Consider the following 21,397-nt stretch of genomic DNA (forward strand, 5'->3'; position numbering starts at 1 on the left):
CACAAGTCCGGCCACAGAAAATTACTTTACATACCAACATTTCAACGTTATATGATGCTCAGAGACTTTTTGGAGACCTGCAATGGGTTCGTCCCATTGTAGGGATCACCAATGAGGACTTGCAACCGTTTCTACCATGGCTACACGGTAATGATGCCAGTAGCCTTCGACAATGTACCCCTGAACAGCAACAAGCCTTAGTCAAGGTATCAGAGAAGCTGCAACGGGGTTGGAGCATTCGCCGCATAGAACACCTGCCATTGTCACTGTTCCTCTCCAACGCAGATGCCTGTCCGTTTGCCATCATTTTTCAATGGCAAAAGAAAAAGGGGGAACACCAGTCTGGGTTAAAATCGACGGCTGGTGTGATTGAATGGGTGTTCTTGCCGGTGCAGCCGAAGAGTCGTGTTATGACAAGAACAGAAGCCCTTGCCATGCTCATCAGAAAAGGGAGAGATAGGATCTTAGAGATCGATGGGGAAGAACCGGCAGATATCAGTGTTCCGATCAGAAATGAAGATCTGGACTGGAGACTGAGACATTCTGTGGAGCTGCAAGAAGCATTGTTGGGTTTTACAGGTGTGGTTCACAACCGACAGCCAAAAGGTCCGATGTGGACTCTGATTGCACGCCATCAGTGGCTGGAGAAGCCTTTGTGTTCCATGACACCTGTGGACGGCAGAACAGTTTATACGGATGCCGGCCGAAAGACACAAAGAGCTGTGTGTGTGTGGAAACAGCAAGGAGAATGGAAGCAGCATTTAATCCACAGTGAAGCCGGAGACAGCTTGCAGACCATGGAGCTGGGAGCAGTGTGTTGGGCTTTGCAAACCTGGAATAAGGAACCTCTTAATGTGGTGTCAGATTCTTTGTATGTGGTTGGAGTGGTACAAAGAATCGAAGATGCACTCATTAAGACCACTCAGAATCAGCGCCTCGGAGAACTATTTCTGCGACTGAGGAGCATACTCAAACAGCGTCAGCATGCCTTTTGCGTGATGCACATTCGTAGTCATCAGTGCAACAATGGTTTGGGAGAAGGCAATGCACGGGCAGATGCTGCAGTCAGTTGCGTTGCCCATGTCCCTCCTGAAAGCAAATTTGTCAGAGCTCGCAACAGCCACGAGAACTTCCATCAGAATGCTAGAGCTTTGCGTCGTCAATTTCAAATATCGATGAACGATGCACAGGGGATTGTGCGTGCCTGCCCTCAATGCAGTCATCACGGGCCAGGTCTTGGCCTAGGCACGAATCCTCGAGGAATGAAAGCCCTGGAACTGTGGCAAATGGATGTAACACACATCCCAGAGTTTGGAAGGTTGAAATATGTTCATGTCACTATTGACACCTACTCCAAATTCATTTGGGCCACAGCACAAACTGGGGAAAGAGCTCTGCACGTTGAGAGACATTTGACTGTTTGCTTTTCGGTGATGGGAGTGCCTGCAGAAATCAAAACTGACAATGGTCCAGCTTATGTGGGACAACGAGTTGCTAGGTTTCTGCAAAAGTGGGGAGTCAAACATACTACCGGGATTCCTCACTCTCCTACTGGCCAAGCCATTGTGGAACGGGCTCATCGGACGCTGAAAGAGTATCTCGCAAAGCAGAAGCAAGGCAATGACCTAGATGTGACCAATCGTTTATCTAAAGTACTGTTCACTTTAAATTACTTATGCCTAGCAGAAGGGCGAGAAGAGCCTGCAGTTGTCATCCACCACCAGGCTGTGAAAGAAGGGAGACCACAAGCAATTCCAGGACTTTACGTATATCATAAGGACATGCGAACGGGTGAATGGCAGGGACCCAGTCCAGTCTTGTTTAATGGTCGCGGTTATATGTGTGTTTCTGCAGGAGAAGCAGGACCTGTCTGGGTGCCGAGTCGCTTTACCCGTGCGTGTCCACAAGAAAAGATACCAACCGGCAGTGACACTCACAGAGACAGCGACGACTTACCTGAAGCACCTCAAGAAGACGCGGAGAGTGCTGAAAATTGACTGTTTTAATACTATATCATTGCACTGTTGCTGTGTGACACTTAGAGGCACGATAAGTTATTGGTTAGGGTTTTAGGTTGATAGCCTGTGTGCTACACTGTGTGCTTGTCACAATGGGTGAAATGTTAAGCATGAGGGTGTTGGTTTTAATCAGTGTGGTAGTAAAAATAAGAGCAGGGATGTTTGACATTGACACAAGGGAGAACATGTGGGTTACTTGGGCCAAACAAACTAAACAGGATTCCTTTTGTCTATCTCTAGCGACGCCATCCAATCCTTTTAGAACCTGCTTGATTGGAGTTCCACTGACCTCCATGGCAGAGTTCAAGTCTTTAACTCCTGTCAGGATTGACCCAAAAGGTGATTTAGGGCCACAAGCTGCTGCCATAGCGCGAAATCTTCGAGCGGCTGGTCCAGAACCTCAGGAGCTTGATCTTTTAGGTTCTGTGCCAGGAAACTATTGTCTTGTCTTTGGGCGCTTTGCAGTGAATTCTAGTCTATTAATCATAGATGAGCAGCAATTGAAAGGCCACGCTACGTGGCTGTCCCCTCATTCACTTTTGTATTACAATTACTCTGAGTATTGTAATAGTTGGGTCAGATCTGTCACGCAATTGACAACAGCTGCTAAGAGATTGCCACCAGGAATCTTTTTAGTTTGCGGAGATAGAGCGTGGTCCACAGTACCTCAAAACAGTGTCGGAGGACCGTGTTATTTTGGCAAACTAACTCTGTTCGCACCTAGCATTCACCAGGTTCTAGGCTTGCCAAGGAAGGCTCAACGAGTCAAGCGCAGTATGTCTCAGCTAGGTCCCAACTGCAAAGATCACGTTACCCTATGGCAGCCTCCAGCCGTGATCTCAGCATCCATTTTTGCCCCAGGAGTTGCTTCAGCACAAGCCCTCACACAACTGAAACATTTAGCCTGCTGGACAGGAAAACAGATTAACATAACGACGAAGTTGTTGAGTGAGCTTGCTGAAGATGTTAGTGGCATTCGCCATTCAGTGCTCCAGAACCGAGCCGCGATTGACTTCCTTCTTTTGGCTCAGGGGCATGGATGCGAAGAGTTTGAAGGCATGTGCTGCATGAATTTATCAGACCACTCACGGTCGATACATCAACAGTTAGCGCAGTTGAGGGACAACATGAAACATCTTGTAGTTGAGAACACTCCGTTTGACACTTGGCTGAAGTCTTGGAATCTCACTGGGTGGATTGTGGATTTAATTCGTTTTGGTATAATGATCTTTATTGCTGTCATAGTAGTTTTGACAATAGTGCCTTGCTTGATACAATGCATGCGCAAATTAGCTGACCGTGCCTTAACGTCAGTTTGGATAGCCCAAAAAGAAAAAGGGGGAACTGTGGCCGAGTTTCTCAGGTATCGTGGGCATGATATGCTCACAGATACCATTTGAGCTATTCCAGACTAGGCCAAACTAGGCCTCAGGCCTGGGCCTAGTAGGCCGCGGAACGTTCCGAGTACGTAGTAGCAGATAATCTTATCTCCTACTAGGTATGTGTTAAGGTATGGCCACTCGCAGCATGGAGGTAATGGCACTAGATCTCCGTAGCCACCTTAATCCTAGATTGCTTACATACTTCTGTATGCTCACTGCCTATCACAATGCACCTGCTACTGTAAACTATCTGCTCTGTACTTAACCGGCCATCTCGCGGAATAAAGCGGAGTTCGTGCTGGAAACCATACTGGTTTGGTCTCACGTTACTCTAGTCCCCAGTCTTTCCAGGGTTCAACAACACATGACACTGAGCTAAAACTCAAAGGTTGCATCCATTTCTCCTATCACACAGGAGGAAGGAAGCAAAAAGGCTTGTGCATCAGTTCTGTCATTTCCACTGCAGGATATGTGTCCATTATGTCCAGTATTAGCTCAAGATATCCTCTGTACAGCCCATGTGCATGTCTTCCTCCACAACACTACCTCCAGTTATTAGCCAAATTCCCTTACGTTTAGCTAAGCCGTTACCTCCCTGTTCCCCAGAAGCACTCTCACACACACTGCCTACTAAGCTAGAGGCAATTTTTTGGCCAATGTGCACAAAACTCAGCCAGCCACCCACCACAGGTATACACAAATGACTAAACGACTAAACGACTAAAAACATTCTGGCTTCTTTTCTTCAGTAAATACACTATCAGAAATTTCTATGAATGTTCTTGTGTTCCAACTTCCATTTTATAAATTCGAGACATAAGTAATCATTTTTTCTGACTTACAGTCTGTGTCATTTTTCACCACAGTTCTGCATGTGACTCCACTAATCCACATTACAACTTCAGAACAGTATTTAAATGAAAGACAATTATGTATTTGTTAATTTTTCAACACTGTCTTCAGAGAAGAAATCAAATTTAAAATACTACATTGTACATAACTTGCTTGTATCTTAGAATCATAAAATAACTCAGGCTGTAGGGGACCTCTGCACATCCTCAATTGTCCAACTTACACTTCAGTGTGCTCTCTAACTTCAATGTCAAGAAAGCTGCTGCACAGTGTTCTGTTGAGTCATATTTCAAAAGTCATCTCTAGGTGCTTGACCAGTGGAAAAAAATCCTTCTTTTATGTCCAGCTGGAATTCTTTTTGTTGCCATGGAAATGTTAGCTGCCTCTTGTCATTTTGCTGTGTGTGTTGGTGAAAATCTGGTTTCATCTTCTCCATATGCCTCCATGTAGAGGACAGTAATTAGATTCTCCTCCTGCTCACTTTCCCCAGTTCTTCACCAGAGTAAACAAAACTGTTATAAATGCCAATCAGATATTCCAATTTTTAATAATAATTTGGTTTATTAATAACAAATCAAATCACAGAATTTCGATAAACCCTCAACAGCGGAGAAACTTGACAGATTTTTCCCGGGAAATGTCAAGGGTGAACCGTGAGATACAGGGTCTGGCAGCCTGCTATCTCCCCCAACGGTTCACAAATTAGCCCCGTTTCGGGGCTTGGTTTCTATACACTTTATTCTGCCCTCGGCAATATTTCCCCATATTTCCCATTGTTTCGCTGCTAACTAAACAAATTCAGGAGTCTCCCCGACCAAGCAGAAAAGAGTTCTTTTCTCAGTTCAAATGTTAATGTCCAATTTCTATAGGTCCTTATAGTTGATAAGTGGTCCGAGATATCGAAGATATGGCTTGATGGTCTGTGAAGGTGGCACCCAAGGTGTGAGTTGCTGGTGCCAGCTTATCTCCGGAGGTCCCCTCCCTGGTGCTTGGGCAGCTGCGGGCTTTCCCAGAAAACTCCTTTGTTCTTTTCTGAATGGGGGCGCCGGCTGTCTCAGGGCTGTCAGTTTTGCCGTCTGCTGCAGAATCTCTTAAAACATAAACTTTTACCTGATATCACTTTATACAATTTTATAAATTTCTAATTTCTCATAAGAACATGAATTAACCATCTACGTTTATAACAAAAACCATATGTCTCTGCCTATTCCTAGAATATGTTCTAGCCTATACCATCTTCTCTGGACTCTTTATGTTTTATGACCTCCCTTTTACCTGGGGAACCCCAAAGTGAAATACAGTACTGCCTCATAAATGTTGAGTAGAGGGAAATCACTTCTTCTGTCAATCTACTCTCATTAATAAAGCCCAACTTGCACTGCAGTCGTGTTCAGTTCATTACCCACTAAAAGCCCAGATTTTGTGCAGAGCTGATAAATAACCTGTCAGATCCTGCACCTGCTGCAGGGGTTCATTCTACCCAAGGTACCACTTTGCATTTGTCTTCGCTCAACTCAATTACATCTGCCAGCTTCTCAAGCTTGGTTAAGTTCCTAACAGTAAGCCATGTCCAGTTTGTTCTTTGCCATACATTTGTAAACACAAAACTCCTTGTAATTTAGAAATTATCTTGTTGCTTTGGGGTTGGAATAGGAAAGGTAATGCAAGTTTACCCAGAGTACATTTATTGAGAATAACTTGCTCTCTTGACTCACCTTTTAAAAGATATCTGTAGAATCATATGATAATATAAAAAAACAGTTATAACTTAAGGTGATGGCCATGAATATAAGTTGATGGGTCCACTTTAGACACCTAGTGAGCATGCTGAGGAAGTTATGTAATTTTAGTAAATGGCAGTGTTCTTGTTCCACAATTTTCTGGCTGCGTGTGCAGAAAAAACAGTTCTTAAGATCAGCAAGAATAAAGATACCAGAGTCTATGGATTCTCCATATGAGCAGGTTCTATATACAACACGTGCTGTACAGAAAGAGTCATTTCAGCTGAATAGAAACTAGACAACACAAGTTCTTGTTCAAAGGTCTATATTGCCTAACTTTCTATATGCTACCAATAGCTTTACAGAAAGGAGGTTGATAAAAGTATTTCAGACAGTGACAGCTCTGGTAAAAATGATGTAAAGCCTTTATTTACAAGTAAATCATTATGAGAGCTTTTAAAATGTAAGACTGATGAGTTAACCATCTCCACAATTAAAATCAGATGGCTAAAGTAAGTCTGCTAATTTAGACCAGTTAGTGGCAGCATAGTTTGCCTGAGAACAGCTCAGAAAGCTTCAATCTGCTAGGTAAGAAGGAGACAACAGAGCGCTGCTGAACTGGAAAACACTGGGCAAGCTAAAAATTATATTGTGCCTGTATTTATGTGAGCATACATACTAAAAAAAGATAAAGTTATTTTAAAAAATCACAGAAATACATTAGAGACAAAATACTAAAATTACTGTAATTGTGATTACTGTATTCTAATACTGCATCTTGGCATAACAAAATGATAGTACCAAAGCTAACATTCAAAACATAAAATAAATTTGGTTTTTATTGCCAAAGGGGTGCTTAAAGGCACAATATGCAGTTAAATAAACACAAAGAAGCAACAGAATGGAAATCTAAATGCAGACAAGGAACACTCAAACCAGGTATTTCAAAACAGCAGACCCATTATAAATACACCAGAATTTCTTTCTCCCCTGTGCTAACTAGTGATACTCAGTTCCCAAAATGCTTGCAAACCCATTCCAAGTTTCAGAACAAGCTATCAGGAATATAGGATGTTAGTGTTGAAAGTTAATGTCTTAATGAGTCCACCAATGACATATGAATGACAAGAGGCTAATTGATGACATGGGGTGCCAACTGAAAAGGTGCCTCCGAAAGTGAATTAGTTGCATAAGTAACTGATGAGACTTGTTAGATGTCTCTGCTATATCTGTGCTGCTGAGCATGCTGCAAGACAGCTATTTTTAAATGTGACATGTGATGTACCAGAAACATTACAGCCACTGAAGCATGAAGCTGTATGTAACCAGTTCACCACACTGCAAAGCTGCAGTACTATATGTGTAATTATCTTTCCAAAATACTTAGACAAAATTCAAATGGTGAGTGAAGTCCTGTAGGTTTTTAAAGTGTCTCACTACAGGTTTTTCCTGAATTCACCTCACTGTACTATTCGCTTTCAAATGAAGCTCAAAGTTCTGTGACAGTATTGCATACCACTGTTTCAATTAATGGATTTGTAACTTCAATTGTTTGATTCTGTTGCTCAGGAAGACCTAATTTTAATACATTATCTGTCCTAAATTGCACCGTAGGTGCATTTCACTCACTTATTACTCACTGAACAATCATTTACAAAAGGAATTGATTAAATTAGGTCTTGTACAAATGTTTAAGTCAGGAAGTTTGAGCAATGCCACAAAATCTTTCAGATTTGATTGATAAACTGTCTTTTAATTCAATAATGTCATGAATCAATACTGAGGTGGGTAATAAGTGTTAATGAAAAAAGTAAGTGCAAGATAGCATTGTAGGACATGAAATCTGTCTGATGCTGACATAGTAACTACACAAAACCTTGACAAATGAAAATCTAGCCATTTTTCAGAGGAAGGAAGATTTTAATTTTTTTTAAACTCATATGTCAGGAAAAGGTTACTTTGTGATGGCCTTTTTAAAAAATTCATTATTACATAAGTTACTGAAATTTATCTCCCACTGACAAAACATTAGCGCTATAAAGGAAGCATTAGGAACAAACTTGCTGACTTTGTGTTAATGATACTTTTAGAATAGCTAGGAATATAAAGAAAGCATGACATTTGCAACAGCAACATGCAACAGCAGGGCATGTAGAAAATTTAGGTTGGTATTAAACAATAAGAATTTTTGGCAATAGGCTCCATGGCCAAGACTGATGACTAATGTCAGTAGCATTGGGACTTCATGTACAACTGAGAAAGCTTCTGCATACCGTTTGAATAGGATGGCTATTCCTTAACTTAGTCTTAAATAAAATAAAATAAAATAAAATAAAATCACATAAAATCATGTGATTTCATTCATACAAAGGTATGCAAACTATCTGCTTTGAAATTTTTTAACAGGGAAAACTGAACAAATAAGTTTACTTGAAAAAATAGTACAGAAATACCTCTACAAAAGTCACAGAAAACATAGGAGGGTCTCACAGTTGACTTCCACTCCAAATATACCCCTTGCTATATTGTTTAGTCAGTTAATAGTGTTAGTTATACTAGTAACTATGAATAGATGTAGCTATCTTCACTGTGCCCTTTGATATCAGTAATAAATCAATAAACTACAATATGGATAGCAGATGGAAGTTTACAAAGCAATAATTTGGTAATTTGTTTTGCAGCTCCAAAGATAATTAAAAACAGCACAGCTTCCCAGGGGAAACAGAATCTAGTTTTCTTCCCTGATGCTACTGTGAGCACAAGACAACATTTCCAAGGAAAAGGAAATAAAGCTATCTTCACAAAAACATTTGTGTATACTGTCAATTTGTAAGTGGGATTTGTGTGTACCTTTGAATACGTGTGAATTAATCAAGTCATATCCTCATAGGACAGTAATATAAAAGCTTAAGTGCAAAATAAAATACTGTTTTGTATTTTCTGAGTTTTACTTTGATCCCTACTTCTAAACAACTTTAGTGTGAACTTATTTTATATTTCCAAACTACAGTCCAAACTGACAGAAATTTGATATTTTACAGAAGCCAGAGAAGCCCAAAACAAGAGCCTTTCAATTTAGATGAGCATCAAGTTAGAAGAGAAACAAGACTGAATTACAAATTCAGTTCTCCTTTAATATTTGCATTCATAAGCCTGAGACTGTGATGTGTCAAGATGACCTGATCTAAAAGCTCACATACCCTGAAAGAGAAGGAGATGACAATCCTTTTCCCCTTTTTTTTCATTCTCTTTTTCATGCTTGCAATCAGAAGTTGCCAATGCATATGTTTTTTACCTTGCACAAAGTCCTGTGTTCTCTGGATTCCTCTGTGAGCTTGTGTCAACTTGCCAGAAAACAAGTCGATCAAGAAAAAGAAGACTCTCTACTCTGATAGATTAGTGAACTGAACTGACTTGAAGAGTTGTCTGATGACTGCCAGAGGGAAAGCAAGGGAATGTGCAGGACTATGTGACTAGGAGTCACATATCAGGAAGTGAGGTAGGATCTCTGCCATAACATGGAGGATACAAGAAAAAGCTATCCTTTGCTCCATCAGCAAGGCATTAATTTAATTCCATTTTTTTTCATGAAAATATTCTCGTTGTTACAAACCTGGAAAAATAGTGAGGGATTTTTTTTTTTTGTATTACCATTGCAAAAACCTATAAAAAGTAGAAGTAAAACAAAAAAGTTTCCTTTTCATTACAAAAAAAAAATCCTAGTGTAATGCATGACAACCAGCTTTTAAAGCAGCATGTGAAACCTAAGTGCTATTTCTCCTTTGCCACTTCAGTCACTTGTTCAAGTTTTCACACCATTTTCTACATTATATCTTTTGAATATGTCAGGTTTTACATCACTACAGTTAACCAAACTGGAAAGCTGACCCAGTTGAAAAATAACCAACTGGGGTATTTTTTTGGTGTTCAAATACATATATATGAATTCTTTTAGATTTATTTCAGCATTCAGCCATACAAATGTCTTAGTGTTTGTGATAGGGAAGCAGCAGATATATTTGTTTTGGCAATACTACTGCTCAGCTTCGGTTCACATATAGACTTACTTGGTATCCCACCTGAGTCAGAAGAACATCAAAAGCAGTAATATACTGATGCCATTTTTTCAATAAAAATACTTAAGTTAGCTAAAATAAGTCTAGAACTGAAACTGATGCCTTTTACTTGGTCCTAAAAATTAAGAGTCAGACATGGTTATGGGGTAAAGGGTTTCTACTTTGGTATTTAATAAGGATCTTTATGGTGCACCACGTTGCAAGGTGGACTGTGTCAAAATGCACACCCCTGGTAGATCATGTATACAATTTTATAGACCTTGCAAATTAGCATATCTAATAAAGATGCCTCAATGAGAGGCTTAAATGAATAGTGTGATATCTCCCCATCCCAAAGAATTCCCCCCCTGGGGAGGCCTAATCCTAATTTACAGGATGCGTTCTAAAGGGGACCTTGGTTTCTCAACATACTGCAGGGCTTTCTGGTCTGCCACTGTGAGGCCTCTGAGATGTTTGGTCTTCTGGCCTAACAGAATACCAGGACTGTGCTAAGTTACCAGACTTAAGGAATTACCAGTATGCATGTTAAGAGTACTGAGGATACATAAAAGGTATATGAAAGGTATTTAAAAGAAAGGCAAAAAATCATCATGGCACCAAAACAACTATTCAGGATCTGCATGTGAAGCACCTGGGATTCCCATGATGCTGCCAAGAATTCTGTGATTTGCTCTGTTAGAGTTCCTGTGAAATCGCAGTTGCTATTAAAGAGAAGTTCCTTCAAATGTTGTCAGTTCAACATGCAAAGGCAATATGTTCTTTTGCATACTCGCCCACTAATGCAATACAGTCTTTGTGAAAGAAAAAAAGTTTGAAATACTTCTCCAAGCTCTAAGTCTACTTCACTCAGACTACTGCCAAAGGTTGGATTGTGCCGGTTGCTTATTTTGAAATAGACTAAATCCATGCATGCATTCTAAAGTGCCTTCAGAATAGCTACAGGAAAATATGTTTTAGATGCTGATGATCAAGTACAGTTACCACCTCAACATGAAACCTACTTCTTAAGATACATGTCTCAGGAATCACTACCTTATTTACAGTTATATGTTGTAACTGGAATTGGGCACTGAAAGTCCTTCATTTCAAAAATTTATCTATTGCAGTGTTGCTCTGCACAGCTGTCCTAACACTGTCCTAACCTTGTCTTCCATAGGCTTTCAAGACTTGGTGTGTGTTGGTTACATCTTTCTTAACCCTAGTTGTTAAGAAAACTCCAACCAACCGTCATTGCCTCCAAACTAACCAATGCATCATGAGAGAGATCTAGGGATTTCAGGTGACTAATTTGTTTCAAAGAATTTCAAAAATGAGTCATTTTCTCCTTTCAGAAAGGAGCAAGGATGGCACATCACCTACTTCAGAGCAAAAGGGCAGGCTGGGTGGGGGCATGACAGGGAACATCCATAACCTTCGCCTATTTATAAGAAAGGCAGGTGATATCTTCTATACATTTTAATACTTAATTGGATTAATACAAAATGCATGATGAAGCTATTCTGCAGTATATCAAGAATTGGGTATGAAACAAAAACAGGAAACTTTAATTTCTTATTGCTGCTTGAGGGGCTTTTTTGGTCTTTTTTGATGGTAGAACTAGTAATATTAATTATATGGTAACCATTGCAAAAGGATGCTAGAAAGAACTATTACATCTTTCAAATGCCACTTAATATAAAGCCACCCCTTGCTCAATACCCTCTGCTGTCTTGGGTTGAAAAATGTAACCAAAAATGGGTATTCTATTTTCACCTGTTGAAACCGGTTGGGAGATATTGTTCGTTATCTCTTGTAACTCTAGGGGGGAAGAGGGCGGATGCCTTCTGTTAATAGGACAACTGATAACACAAGCTAAGGCAGTGGCTTCTTATCTCTTCCTCCACCCACCCTGCTCAGAGGGATATTACCTGTGAATGGGCCATTTAAGGCCTCTCACAGGACTGATAACATTACCTCATTCCATTGTGAGATGCTCCACCCAGTGGGAGGAGCCAAAGCCTTTCCACCGAGATAAAACCAGCAATCCCAAACACCAAGCAGCCTGTTTTCCACTGATTTCTCGGAGGCAGACCAGGCCCATCTCACCAGTACTGGGCCCTTTTTCTTACAGGATCATCTCTACTTCACAGAAAAACATCTGTTACTCCAGGAAGACTTATTTGGACTGCTTCCAACACCCTGACAACAGGGTGTCAGGTCGTATCTCTGACTCTGTCTAAGACTTCTATTTGTTTGCTTGTTTTGTTGTTTTTTGGTTTGTGTGGGGTTTTTTTTGTACTACTGCATTTGTATTTGTACTATTGCAATTTTAATATTTCTAGTAAAGAACTGTTATTCCTATTCCCATATTTTTGCCTGAAAGCTCCTAATTGCAAAATTGTAATAATTTGGAGGGAGGGGGTTTTTACATTCTCCATTCCAAGGGAAACTGCAGTTTCCCCTGACAGATACCTGTCTTTCCAAACCAAGACATCTGCTCTCCAGGATAAAATAACCTCTATGCTTCCAACTTTTCCTGGAAAACAAATATTTATAGCAGCTGCATATTATGCAAATTAAATTGCTGTCATACAGGGAGAACACACATCAGGTACACAGATCTGTGTTTGATCTTCCTTAGGAAAGAAGCTACAGAACAATAAACACTCAGTTTCTAAATATATAAGGGTTTTGCCCACAAAGAACATTTTAGGTTTTTGTTTTTTGGTTTTTTTGGTTTTGTTTTTTTTTTTTGAGATAATTTGTGAGGGAGAGAGTGGATTGTGTGTTCCCTGGGTTTTGTGGTACTCTTGGGCCTATCTCTGCTGAAAACTATGACAGTATTTCTGTAGGAACAACTGTAAAGAAAAGGTATTAATACAGTATAGGGGGCATCTAGCCAGGACACAAGAAGCAAAGTATGTTTTTCTAAACTGGGAACTCCTTCTCTCAGTCTGTGTATCAGACATTACCTTTACCCCACCCGTGATTTAACTGTGCATGTAACATTTTCTTTTGTGACAAATTTATAAGCCTTAATGTGCTTAGTTTCCATATCTGAGAATGCTGTTTCCAAGTACCCTAGGATGTTAGAGCATTACATTATTTTTGAAAACTTTCTGTTTTCAAGCACTGAATTATGAAAAACACTTTGTATTTCACATTACTCAAGGTTCAAGAAACAATTCAAAATTTACTGAAGTATGCCAAAGTCACATATGCATTATGTTAGCTCTTAAATGCAGCTGCATCCGGGGCTGCATCAAAAGCGGTGTGGCCAGCAGATAAAAGAAAGGTGATTTACATGCTTTGCTCTGGCAAGATCCCACCTGGAGTGCTGCATCCAGCTCTGGGGTCCCCAGCACTGAAAAGACATGGACCTGTTGGAATGATTCCAGAGAAATGAAAAAATTATTCTTCACCTCGGAAGAAAGACTGAGACAGTTGGGGTTGTTCAGGTGGAGAATAGAGGACTCCCGGGAGTGTTTTGTAGTCCTTCTGTACTTGAAGGGGACTTATAAGAAAAATGGGGAGAGACTTTTTAGCAGGGCCTTCTGTGATAGGAAAAGGGGTACAGTTTTAAACTAAAAGAGGGTGGGTTCAGAATACATATAAGCAAGACTTTTTCATCATGAGGGTGATGAAACACTGGAATAGGTTGACCAGAAAGGTGGTAGGTGTCCCATCCCTGGGAACATTCAGGGCCAGGTTTGGGCAGGGCTCTGAGCAACCTGGTTAAGTTGAAGACATCCCTGTTTTTTGCAGGGGATTGGACTAGATGAGCTTTAAAGGTCATCCTTTAAGGGCCTAACCATAACCATTCTGTGATTCTATGATCTATAATCTGCTAATAGAGGTAAAAGGTTACTAATGTCAGCTCAGCCGAAACAACAGCTGCTGCCACTACCTGCAAACAGATGAAAAGAGAATGGGAACTAATGGAGACTTGTATGCAGGAATTCCAAGCTTTCTGACATATTTAAAGGAGAAAGATAAGGCAACCTGAGGTTTTTTACCCATAGCATACAGTTGGCAATTTTTAAATCCTTCTTCTCCTATATCAACCTTCCTTCCAGGTATGTCTTCCTGTTCTTCCTTTATTCTACATTGACTAAATCAACTTTCATGGAATAACAGACAACAAAACCAGAATTATGCAAAAACTTTTTGCTGGATTACCAAATTAAATTGTAATACTGCACAAGATAATAAACACCAGAGATGGTGTAAAGTAGAAGGATACAGCACTAGAAATTAGGAAAAGAGGAGCAAGAGCAATGAGGAAAGACAAAAAAAACAAAACACCCCCGTATATCTACTACCTTTTAATTAACCATATTAAGAAATCAAATTTAAGACCATGTTTCTTCTCTCTTATGTGATATACGTAAATATGAGTAAGAAGTTACACATTCTGATTTGGTAGAGATTTATATCCCTTGAGCACACAAAACAAATGGTCACCTAAAATTCAAGATGACACGGTGTAGCAGGAACAGGATGACTTATAGGGCAGAGCTATCCCAGCTGGGCCTCTGACCAGGCCTCAGGCCTGGGCCTACTAGGCCGTAGACGTTCAGCATACGTAGTAGCAGATAAACTTATCTGCTACTAGGAATGTGTTAAGGTATGGACACTTACAGCATGGAAGTAATGGCACTAAATCTTCGTAGCTACCTTAAACTGCAATAGTTTACATACTTCTGTATTCTCACTGCCTATCACAGTGCACCTGCTAACTGTAAACGACTCTCTCTGTATATAACCCGCCATATCAGGGAATAAACGGGAGTACGTGCTGGAACACCACATTGGTCTGGTCTCACGTAGCTCTAGCCCCCGGTCTTTCTAGAGCTCGGCTTCAACATGGGACTTAATTAATCAGCAAACTATAGCTATTCTGGTGTATTGTGTACACAGCAGCTAAAAAATCAGTGTTCTTGTGGTGTGTTTGGGATTTTTCCCTGATGACTCTTGACCAACAAAACACTATCTGCATTTTCTTCTGCTTAGGAGCACGTTTTACTTGCTGCATTTTTAGGCAAAACACAGAACAGTGCTTGTTATAAATGCTCGGCCAATTTTCAAATTAATAAAATAATTTTTATTAATTTAAGAAAATATAGAACAAAATTTTAAACATACCAGCAATGAAAAGGACAATGTCGATAGACCCGGGATCAGCACTGGGTGAATGCCTGTCACAGTCTCAGGGTGATCCCCCCTCTGTTCACAAATCCCACCCGCTTCAAGTTTCCTTATATATTCCTTCAATATGTTGTCCGAGAAATGTGTCTTCCTTTGATGTGGTGTCTGAGGTTCGTGTAAACATCCAATGATTGACTCCTCAGCAGTTCTTGTTGCCAGACAAAGAAATGGCTCCCTCCTTAATGGCGGTGATTAGCGTCATCTCTCCACCTAGCTACACCTTTGTCCTTTCTGAAAAGTAACTTTACAAGCCTGGGCTAGCCCATTTCAGCGCAAAACCCTTGCTTATAAGTTAACTGTGTGAAAAATGTGAAATGATTAATTCATGTTCTTATGGTAAACTGGAAAACTATAAAACTGTATAAATTTGTATCAGGTAAAAGTCTATGTTTTAGGAGACCTTGCAGCAGATGGTGAAACTAACAACCCTGAAAAAGCAGGCACCTCCATTCAAAAAGGAACAAAGGACTTTTCCGGGAAAGCCTGCAGCCTTCTCAAGTACCCGGAGGAGACCTATTGAGATAAGGTGGTACAGCAACTCACACCTTGGTTGCCCTTTCACAGATCATCAAGCAACATCATCCATATCTCGATCATTCATCAACCATAAGGACCTATAGAAATTGGACATTAACATTTGAACTGAGAAAAGAACTCTTTTCTGCTTGGTTGGGGAAACTCTCAAATTTGTATAGCTAGCTGGGAAACAATGGGAAATATAGGGAAATGTTGCCGAGGGCGGAATAAAGTGTATAAAAACCAAGCCCCGAACGGGGCTAATTTGTGAACCGTTGGGGGAGATAGCAGGCTGCCAGACCCTGTATCTCACGGTTCACCCTTAGCATTTTCCCGGGAAAACTCTGTCAAGTTTCTCTGCTGTTGGGGGGTTTTTGAAATTCTGTGACTTGATCTTTATTAATAAACCAAATTATTATTTTAATTGGAATATCGTATTGGCATTTATAACAGTTTTGGCGCCCTTAGCGGGGCCAGTTTTGGAAATTCTGTGGACCCCCATATCTGACTGGGAGGCGCCCCGCTGTAAAAAGCGGCCCGGCAGATCAGGATAAGTCCAGCAGAACCTACTGGCTAAACGAACCCAAAAACCACCACAGCGGAGGGGTAAAAAGGACAAGCCAGCTTGGGTGGGCTCAGGAACTCAGCAGGGAAGGGTCCCTGGTAAACGCGGTTTTGTTTCACTCATAAAAATCTACATGCACGAAGAATCCACAGGAAAAGAGGATCGTAAGTATCGTGTGGTTGAGTGGGGTGACCTAGCGAACAAGAACATGTGTGCGTGTGTGTGTGAAAGAGACGTGATATTATCACGAAGTGAGAGCGGATCTTGAGATCACGGTTCCGTCGTCCCGCGAGGGGCACGGCCAATCAACCAGGAAGCGAGTGGATTTGTGAGATTTGTGTGAGTGTCTCCGGACGGGGAGGTTGGTGATCACCAGGAGTCTTCAAGGAAAGAGGACGTCTCAGTAGAGTTTGGGAACTAGTAAGCCTTCTTGACTGCGACCTTAGGGTTGGTTAATTTTTTCGGTGGCGGTTGTCGAGCCTGCCATTAAACGAACCTCCCCAGAACGGTCCTCTGGTGGACTACTAAGTTAACGGCACCGAGTTTGGAAAGACTCAGGATATAATTTGTGTGTGTCGACCCATCAAAACTTCTGCGCCACAGGAAGGATGGGGTTGAATCTTGAGGATTCTGTAAGGGAAACCTCAGTGGGGGCTGCTCTTGAAATCCCCCGGAAAAGCCCACTGGGAGAAATATTACAGGGATGGCAACAATGCCCAATTAGGAGAAGGGCATCTAAAGATCAGATGATCTATCTATGAATGAATGTTTGGGGAGAGAAGGAAATACAGAAAAATCTCATATAGCCTGTGTTTGGGACTTTTGACGAATGGGCATGGGAAGCTCTGTGGGACTATGTATCTAGGAAGAAAAGGAGAGAATTTGAGGAATTAACATATGTCTTGTTATGGTACTGGGTATGGGTAAAGCTGTATTCTGACAAAAAGGATATACTGGATAAGTTGGACTACAGGAAAAGCCTCTTTCACGGCTCGGTGGCCAAAGCGCTGTCTATCCCAACCCCCGCCTCCTCCTCGGCCTCCTCGGTGACAGCATTAGCGACGTCATCCAAGACCCATGCGGAACCACGAGCTCCGCGGCCGCCCCCCTCCTCTCGCCCAAGGGGATTCCCGAGAGAGAACCCGGTCCCCACTTCTGGTCCTCACCTCGAACCCCAGCTACCGACGCTAAACTATGGAGAGAAAGGAAGGAAGGGTAAGAAAAAGGAAGGGGGAAGGTATAATTTAAATAATTATACACCAGGTAGAGCCCTAGCTGAAACCTGGATCCCCGAGGACAATTTAGGACCCAAGGGAGATTCGGGATGGGACAGTTGGTGCAGCGGCGGGAGCGACCCAGGAAGAAAGATGGAAAAAAGAACAGTTAAGCTAGACAGTGGAGCTAAACAGAAATTACCTAAAGTAAATTGGAATGTGCTGGAGAGAAACTGGTGATGTTGGGACGCGTACAAGCCAGAATGGGAAATTTCTCGCAAGCCCGCTAAAAGAGAAAAAGACAGGAAAAGGATTTAAAAGGAAGCTTGCTAACTCTTTTTTTTGGTAGTGGTAGATCTTTGTATTTCAGGCTGGACACTTTTTTTAGAAGTTCCCTAGGAATTGTGCAGGTTTTGTTTCAGGTAAGATCGGTGGAGTTTCTTGGTTTCTTCTTTGTTAACACGAGAAAGGAAACAACCCCCCCCACGCAGTGAGGCGAGTGCGGTTGCTAGGAGATAGAAGCGGCGGGGTTTTTTTCTCTTTGCGGCGGCAGGACAGGCGGCGGTTCTCTGTCTAGGACGGAGTAGAGCCGCTCAGAACAGGAATAGCGATGTGAGGATCTGAACGAGAGTAGTATCTAAAAGATGGAATGGATAAAAGACTGGGAAAGAGGAATCAAGAATAAAACTGATTCATTGGAAAGGGTATTAGGAGGGGTTTTTTTGGCTAGGTGTTTTTGTGAATTCTGCCGCGACTTACATAGAATTGATGGAAAAATTTTAAAAGGGTTTTTTCTTTTCTCCTTTCTCTTCTTTCTCTTTTCCGCCTCTGAGTTAATTGGATGAGAGGGGGTGCTGAATGTCTGGATAAGAATTGAAAAGAGGTCAGGGAATTAGTACAATTAGTATAAATAAATTATGGGGTTTTGGAACCCGAGGTTAATAGGCGATACACAGATGCTAAATTACTGAATATATTTCGTCTTTGTGGGGGAATAGGGAAAAGGTAACATTGATTTGAAGGATACAAGGAATGCTTCTGAATATAGATATGAAAGCTTGCTTTGTGGATAGAAAGTTGTATTTATGTGTGGAAAATATCCATGTGTCTGTTTAAGGTTTTTTTCTCTTAATTACCTGCTTACTATACGTGAAGATTTCATGCAAACTAAAATATGTTGATAGTGTGATAGGTGTGACTCGTGGGTTTGAAATGATTGCTGCAGTTTGAAATTAAGTGTTTGATTTGAACATGAAATGGGAATGTGGTGTTTTGTTGAGTTGAGTGAGCTATCCACTAAGTGTATTTTCTTGATATTGGGGCATGGGGGCAGTGGTGTCTGGGTTGGAGCTGCTTGTGGCAGTTGGGAGGCTAGAAATTAAAACTCTAGTGGTAAGTTTTATGATTCAGTTCTTGGATCGGAGTGGTGGCGTGGTGCAGTGGTCCAGAGGACTAATAACAGTTACGCCTACTGGACAGGAGCTGAGAACTAAGGGGTTTTTTTTTCTTTTCTTTTTCTTCTTTCTTCTTCTTTCCTTCCTCTCGAGTATTAATCTCTGTAGAGGGAAACGGGACTTGAAGTTTTTTACCCAAGCCACATCTGGGCATGAAAGATCTTTCTGCTTAATTGAACTGGCTATGATTTCTCTCCGTTAATAGTTGGGAATTTTTTTCTCTGCAATCTTTATTTTTGTGTGTTTGTTTGGTAGAAACAGGGATTTTTCCTTCCTAGTTGCTGATTTCTTGGAGGGGATGGTTGATGTTGTCCCTCTGATGTTGTGTCTTTTTGCTTGCCCCTCGGTTTGGAGGGTGCAGGCCTTGGAGCTGTTCTGATGCTTGTGTTTCTGAATGGCGAATAATTGACTTGTGAAGAGCGGCTTCTGTGTTGTGTGGCTGGCGGTTGCCTGTAGTTCTTCAGGCCAAGTTTCTGGGTGTAATGGTGCACGGAGGTGGATGAGAGGTGTAGGAGTGGTGTGTTTTATCTAAAGCAAATGGTAACAGGTTAGCTGAAGTTTGGTTGTTAGTAAAAGCTAAGTTTGTGGAAGCTCTTTGTGATACCAGTATCTGCATTGGGAAAGGCTGTCTAGCTAATAGGGCCTGAGTTTTAAGGTGACTCTTAGCCTTGGAAAGCTTTCAAGTATTTTGATGCATGTTACAGATGAATCAGCCTTGCTGTTTTATCCGCTTCCTATGATAAAAGCTGAAGAAGCTCAGACCCTCAACAAAGTTACAACCCTGATGCTCCTTGTCCAAATCCTTCTGTTTCAAGTTAGTCTCAAAGTACAGATGTGAGAAGTGTCTGAGACGAGGCCATCTCTATGTTGCTGCCAGTGTTGGTTTTCTTGCATCTATATATCTTGAGTATATTCTTTAAGTGGTGAAGGAATAGATTCTGTTATTTGTGATATCATTTTCTTCTATTTGGTATGCCTTGTTCTTTTTTCTATGTCTTGTTGAAATACTCCCCCAGAATTATGGGTGAGGTCTTAAGTTTTTTTCCTCATTTGGATACTAATTTTACTTAAAAGCTATCCTTCATTAAGTTGTACTGCTCACTGATTTTTAAAATGGCTCCCTGATGAAGTGAATAAGTCACTTCAGCAACTGCTGTGGGTTTTGTGTCTTGCTGTGCTAAATAGGGTTCTGCAGCTGATCCTCTCCTTTGATGTATGGAGCTTGTTAAGTGTCTTCATCAAACTAAGATACCTTGCATAACTACCCTAACAGCAGAGCTGAAATGCCTGATAGTACTTCTGGAATTGTGTTAATTTGCTGGTCATTAGTTGTGGCTGCAGCAAGTGTGAGAGGCAGTTGTGAAGGCGGATGCTTCTTGGAGGCTGAGTGATAAGGGCCATGGCAGGGTGCACATCTAAAATAGGGACAGAAGGTAGGCTCAATGTCTCACTCAATTTGTTTCCTTCTTTTGGCTGTGTGTACCTGAGAATGTGTTGAGTAGGGGTCTGGAATATATAAATTTGTAGGTCAGTTAATCAGCTGTAGTAAACTCATTGCACTGAGACTGTAGAAAATGAGTGAAAGTGTGTGTAACCTTAACAGCTGATTGTCCTGGAAATTGCTGTTGTCACGGAGCCTTGTAGGACATTTGGTTTTATGAATGTTTGTCTGTATACAAAATCACTTTGAATATGCTGAATTTGATTCTATAAATAAGCCTGAATTGTTTGTGCTTATCTCTCCCTCTTTTTTCTTTTTTTTTAACTGATTTTTTTTTCTTTAAAGAGCTAAAACCTGTGTTAATGTTTTAAGAGTTATGGGATTTAAAGTTGTCTTAATTGTTTACTTGCTGTATACCAAGTGGACACTTTCAGAGCTATTGGTGGAATATAAAAGGAATTGTTTGTCTGGTTTAGTATTAACCTCGTTCAATAGGAGGTAAAATTCTCTTTCTCTTAATTTTAATTCCTCCCTCCATCGGTACAAAAAGAAGATTTTTGAATTTAGCATTGAGTTCTTTAAATTCTGGATAAGGAATTGAATCATTCTTGCATGAAAAGAAGATTTTGAGTTGTATGGAGAATTGTGTGATGGCTTGTTTTTGCATAGAGACGATGAGTGAATTAGGAACTAGAAAAACTCATTCAGATATTCAGATTGTCTGAATAATAGTCGCAGCAGATTTTCCTCCTGAAATGAATTTCTGAAGATTTTTCAAAAGTACTATCCAAATGTAAATTTACGTTATACCTAGACCTTAATTGATAAATTTAATTTGAAGCAAGCTATGATAAAGCTTCAGGATGTTGATTTATACAATCAAATCGATTCTGGTAAAAGAAGTTTTTTTTCCATATGACAAAGGCGTAGTCTTTGCTAACCCCTCAGTTGGAGGGTTCCCCTGTTTTGTT

General features: G+C 40.8%; 2 protein-coding genes across 4 annotated transcripts in view; both read left to right on the forward strand.

Moving 5' to 3' along the window:
• TPPP (tubulin polymerization promoting protein) overlaps positions 1 to 21,397 on the forward strand; it is a 116,204-nt gene that overhangs the window by 85,502 nt on the left and 9,305 nt on the right. Inside the window, exon 5 of one of the 3 annotated variants that reach the window (XM_063404392.1) lies at positions 8,655 to 21,393. The exons of the other annotated variants lie outside the window; for them this stretch is intronic. Coding sequence (XP_063260462.1) covers positions 8,655 to 8,670 — 16 coding nt within the window. The 3' untranslated portion in view covers positions 8,671 to 21,393. Of the gene's footprint in view, positions 1 to 8,654; positions 21,394 to 21,397 lie in introns of those variants that run through there. 3 annotated transcript variants of the gene reach the window in all.
• Positions 2,021 to 8,644, forward strand: LOC134554065 (uncharacterized). Its single transcript, XM_063404369.1, has one exon. The coding sequence runs from the start codon at positions 2,111 to 2,113 to the stop codon at positions 3,416 to 3,418; it is 1,308 nt and encodes a 435-aa protein (XP_063260439.1). The 5' UTR covers positions 2,021 to 2,110; the 3' UTR covers positions 3,419 to 8,644.

This window comes from Prinia subflava, chromosome 1 (genome assembly GCF_021018805.1).
Source record: "Prinia subflava isolate CZ2003 ecotype Zambia chromosome 1, Cam_Psub_1.2, whole genome shotgun sequence".
Lineage (NCBI taxonomy): Eukaryota > Metazoa > Chordata > Aves > Passeriformes > Cisticolidae > Prinia > Prinia subflava.

Bases quoted from the DNA above. Each gene is read 5' to 3' on its own strand.
- LOC134554065 (XM_063404369.1), top strand. From the start codon at position 2,111: ATGGGTGAAATGTTAAGCATGAGGGTGTTGGTTTTAATCAGTGTGGTA.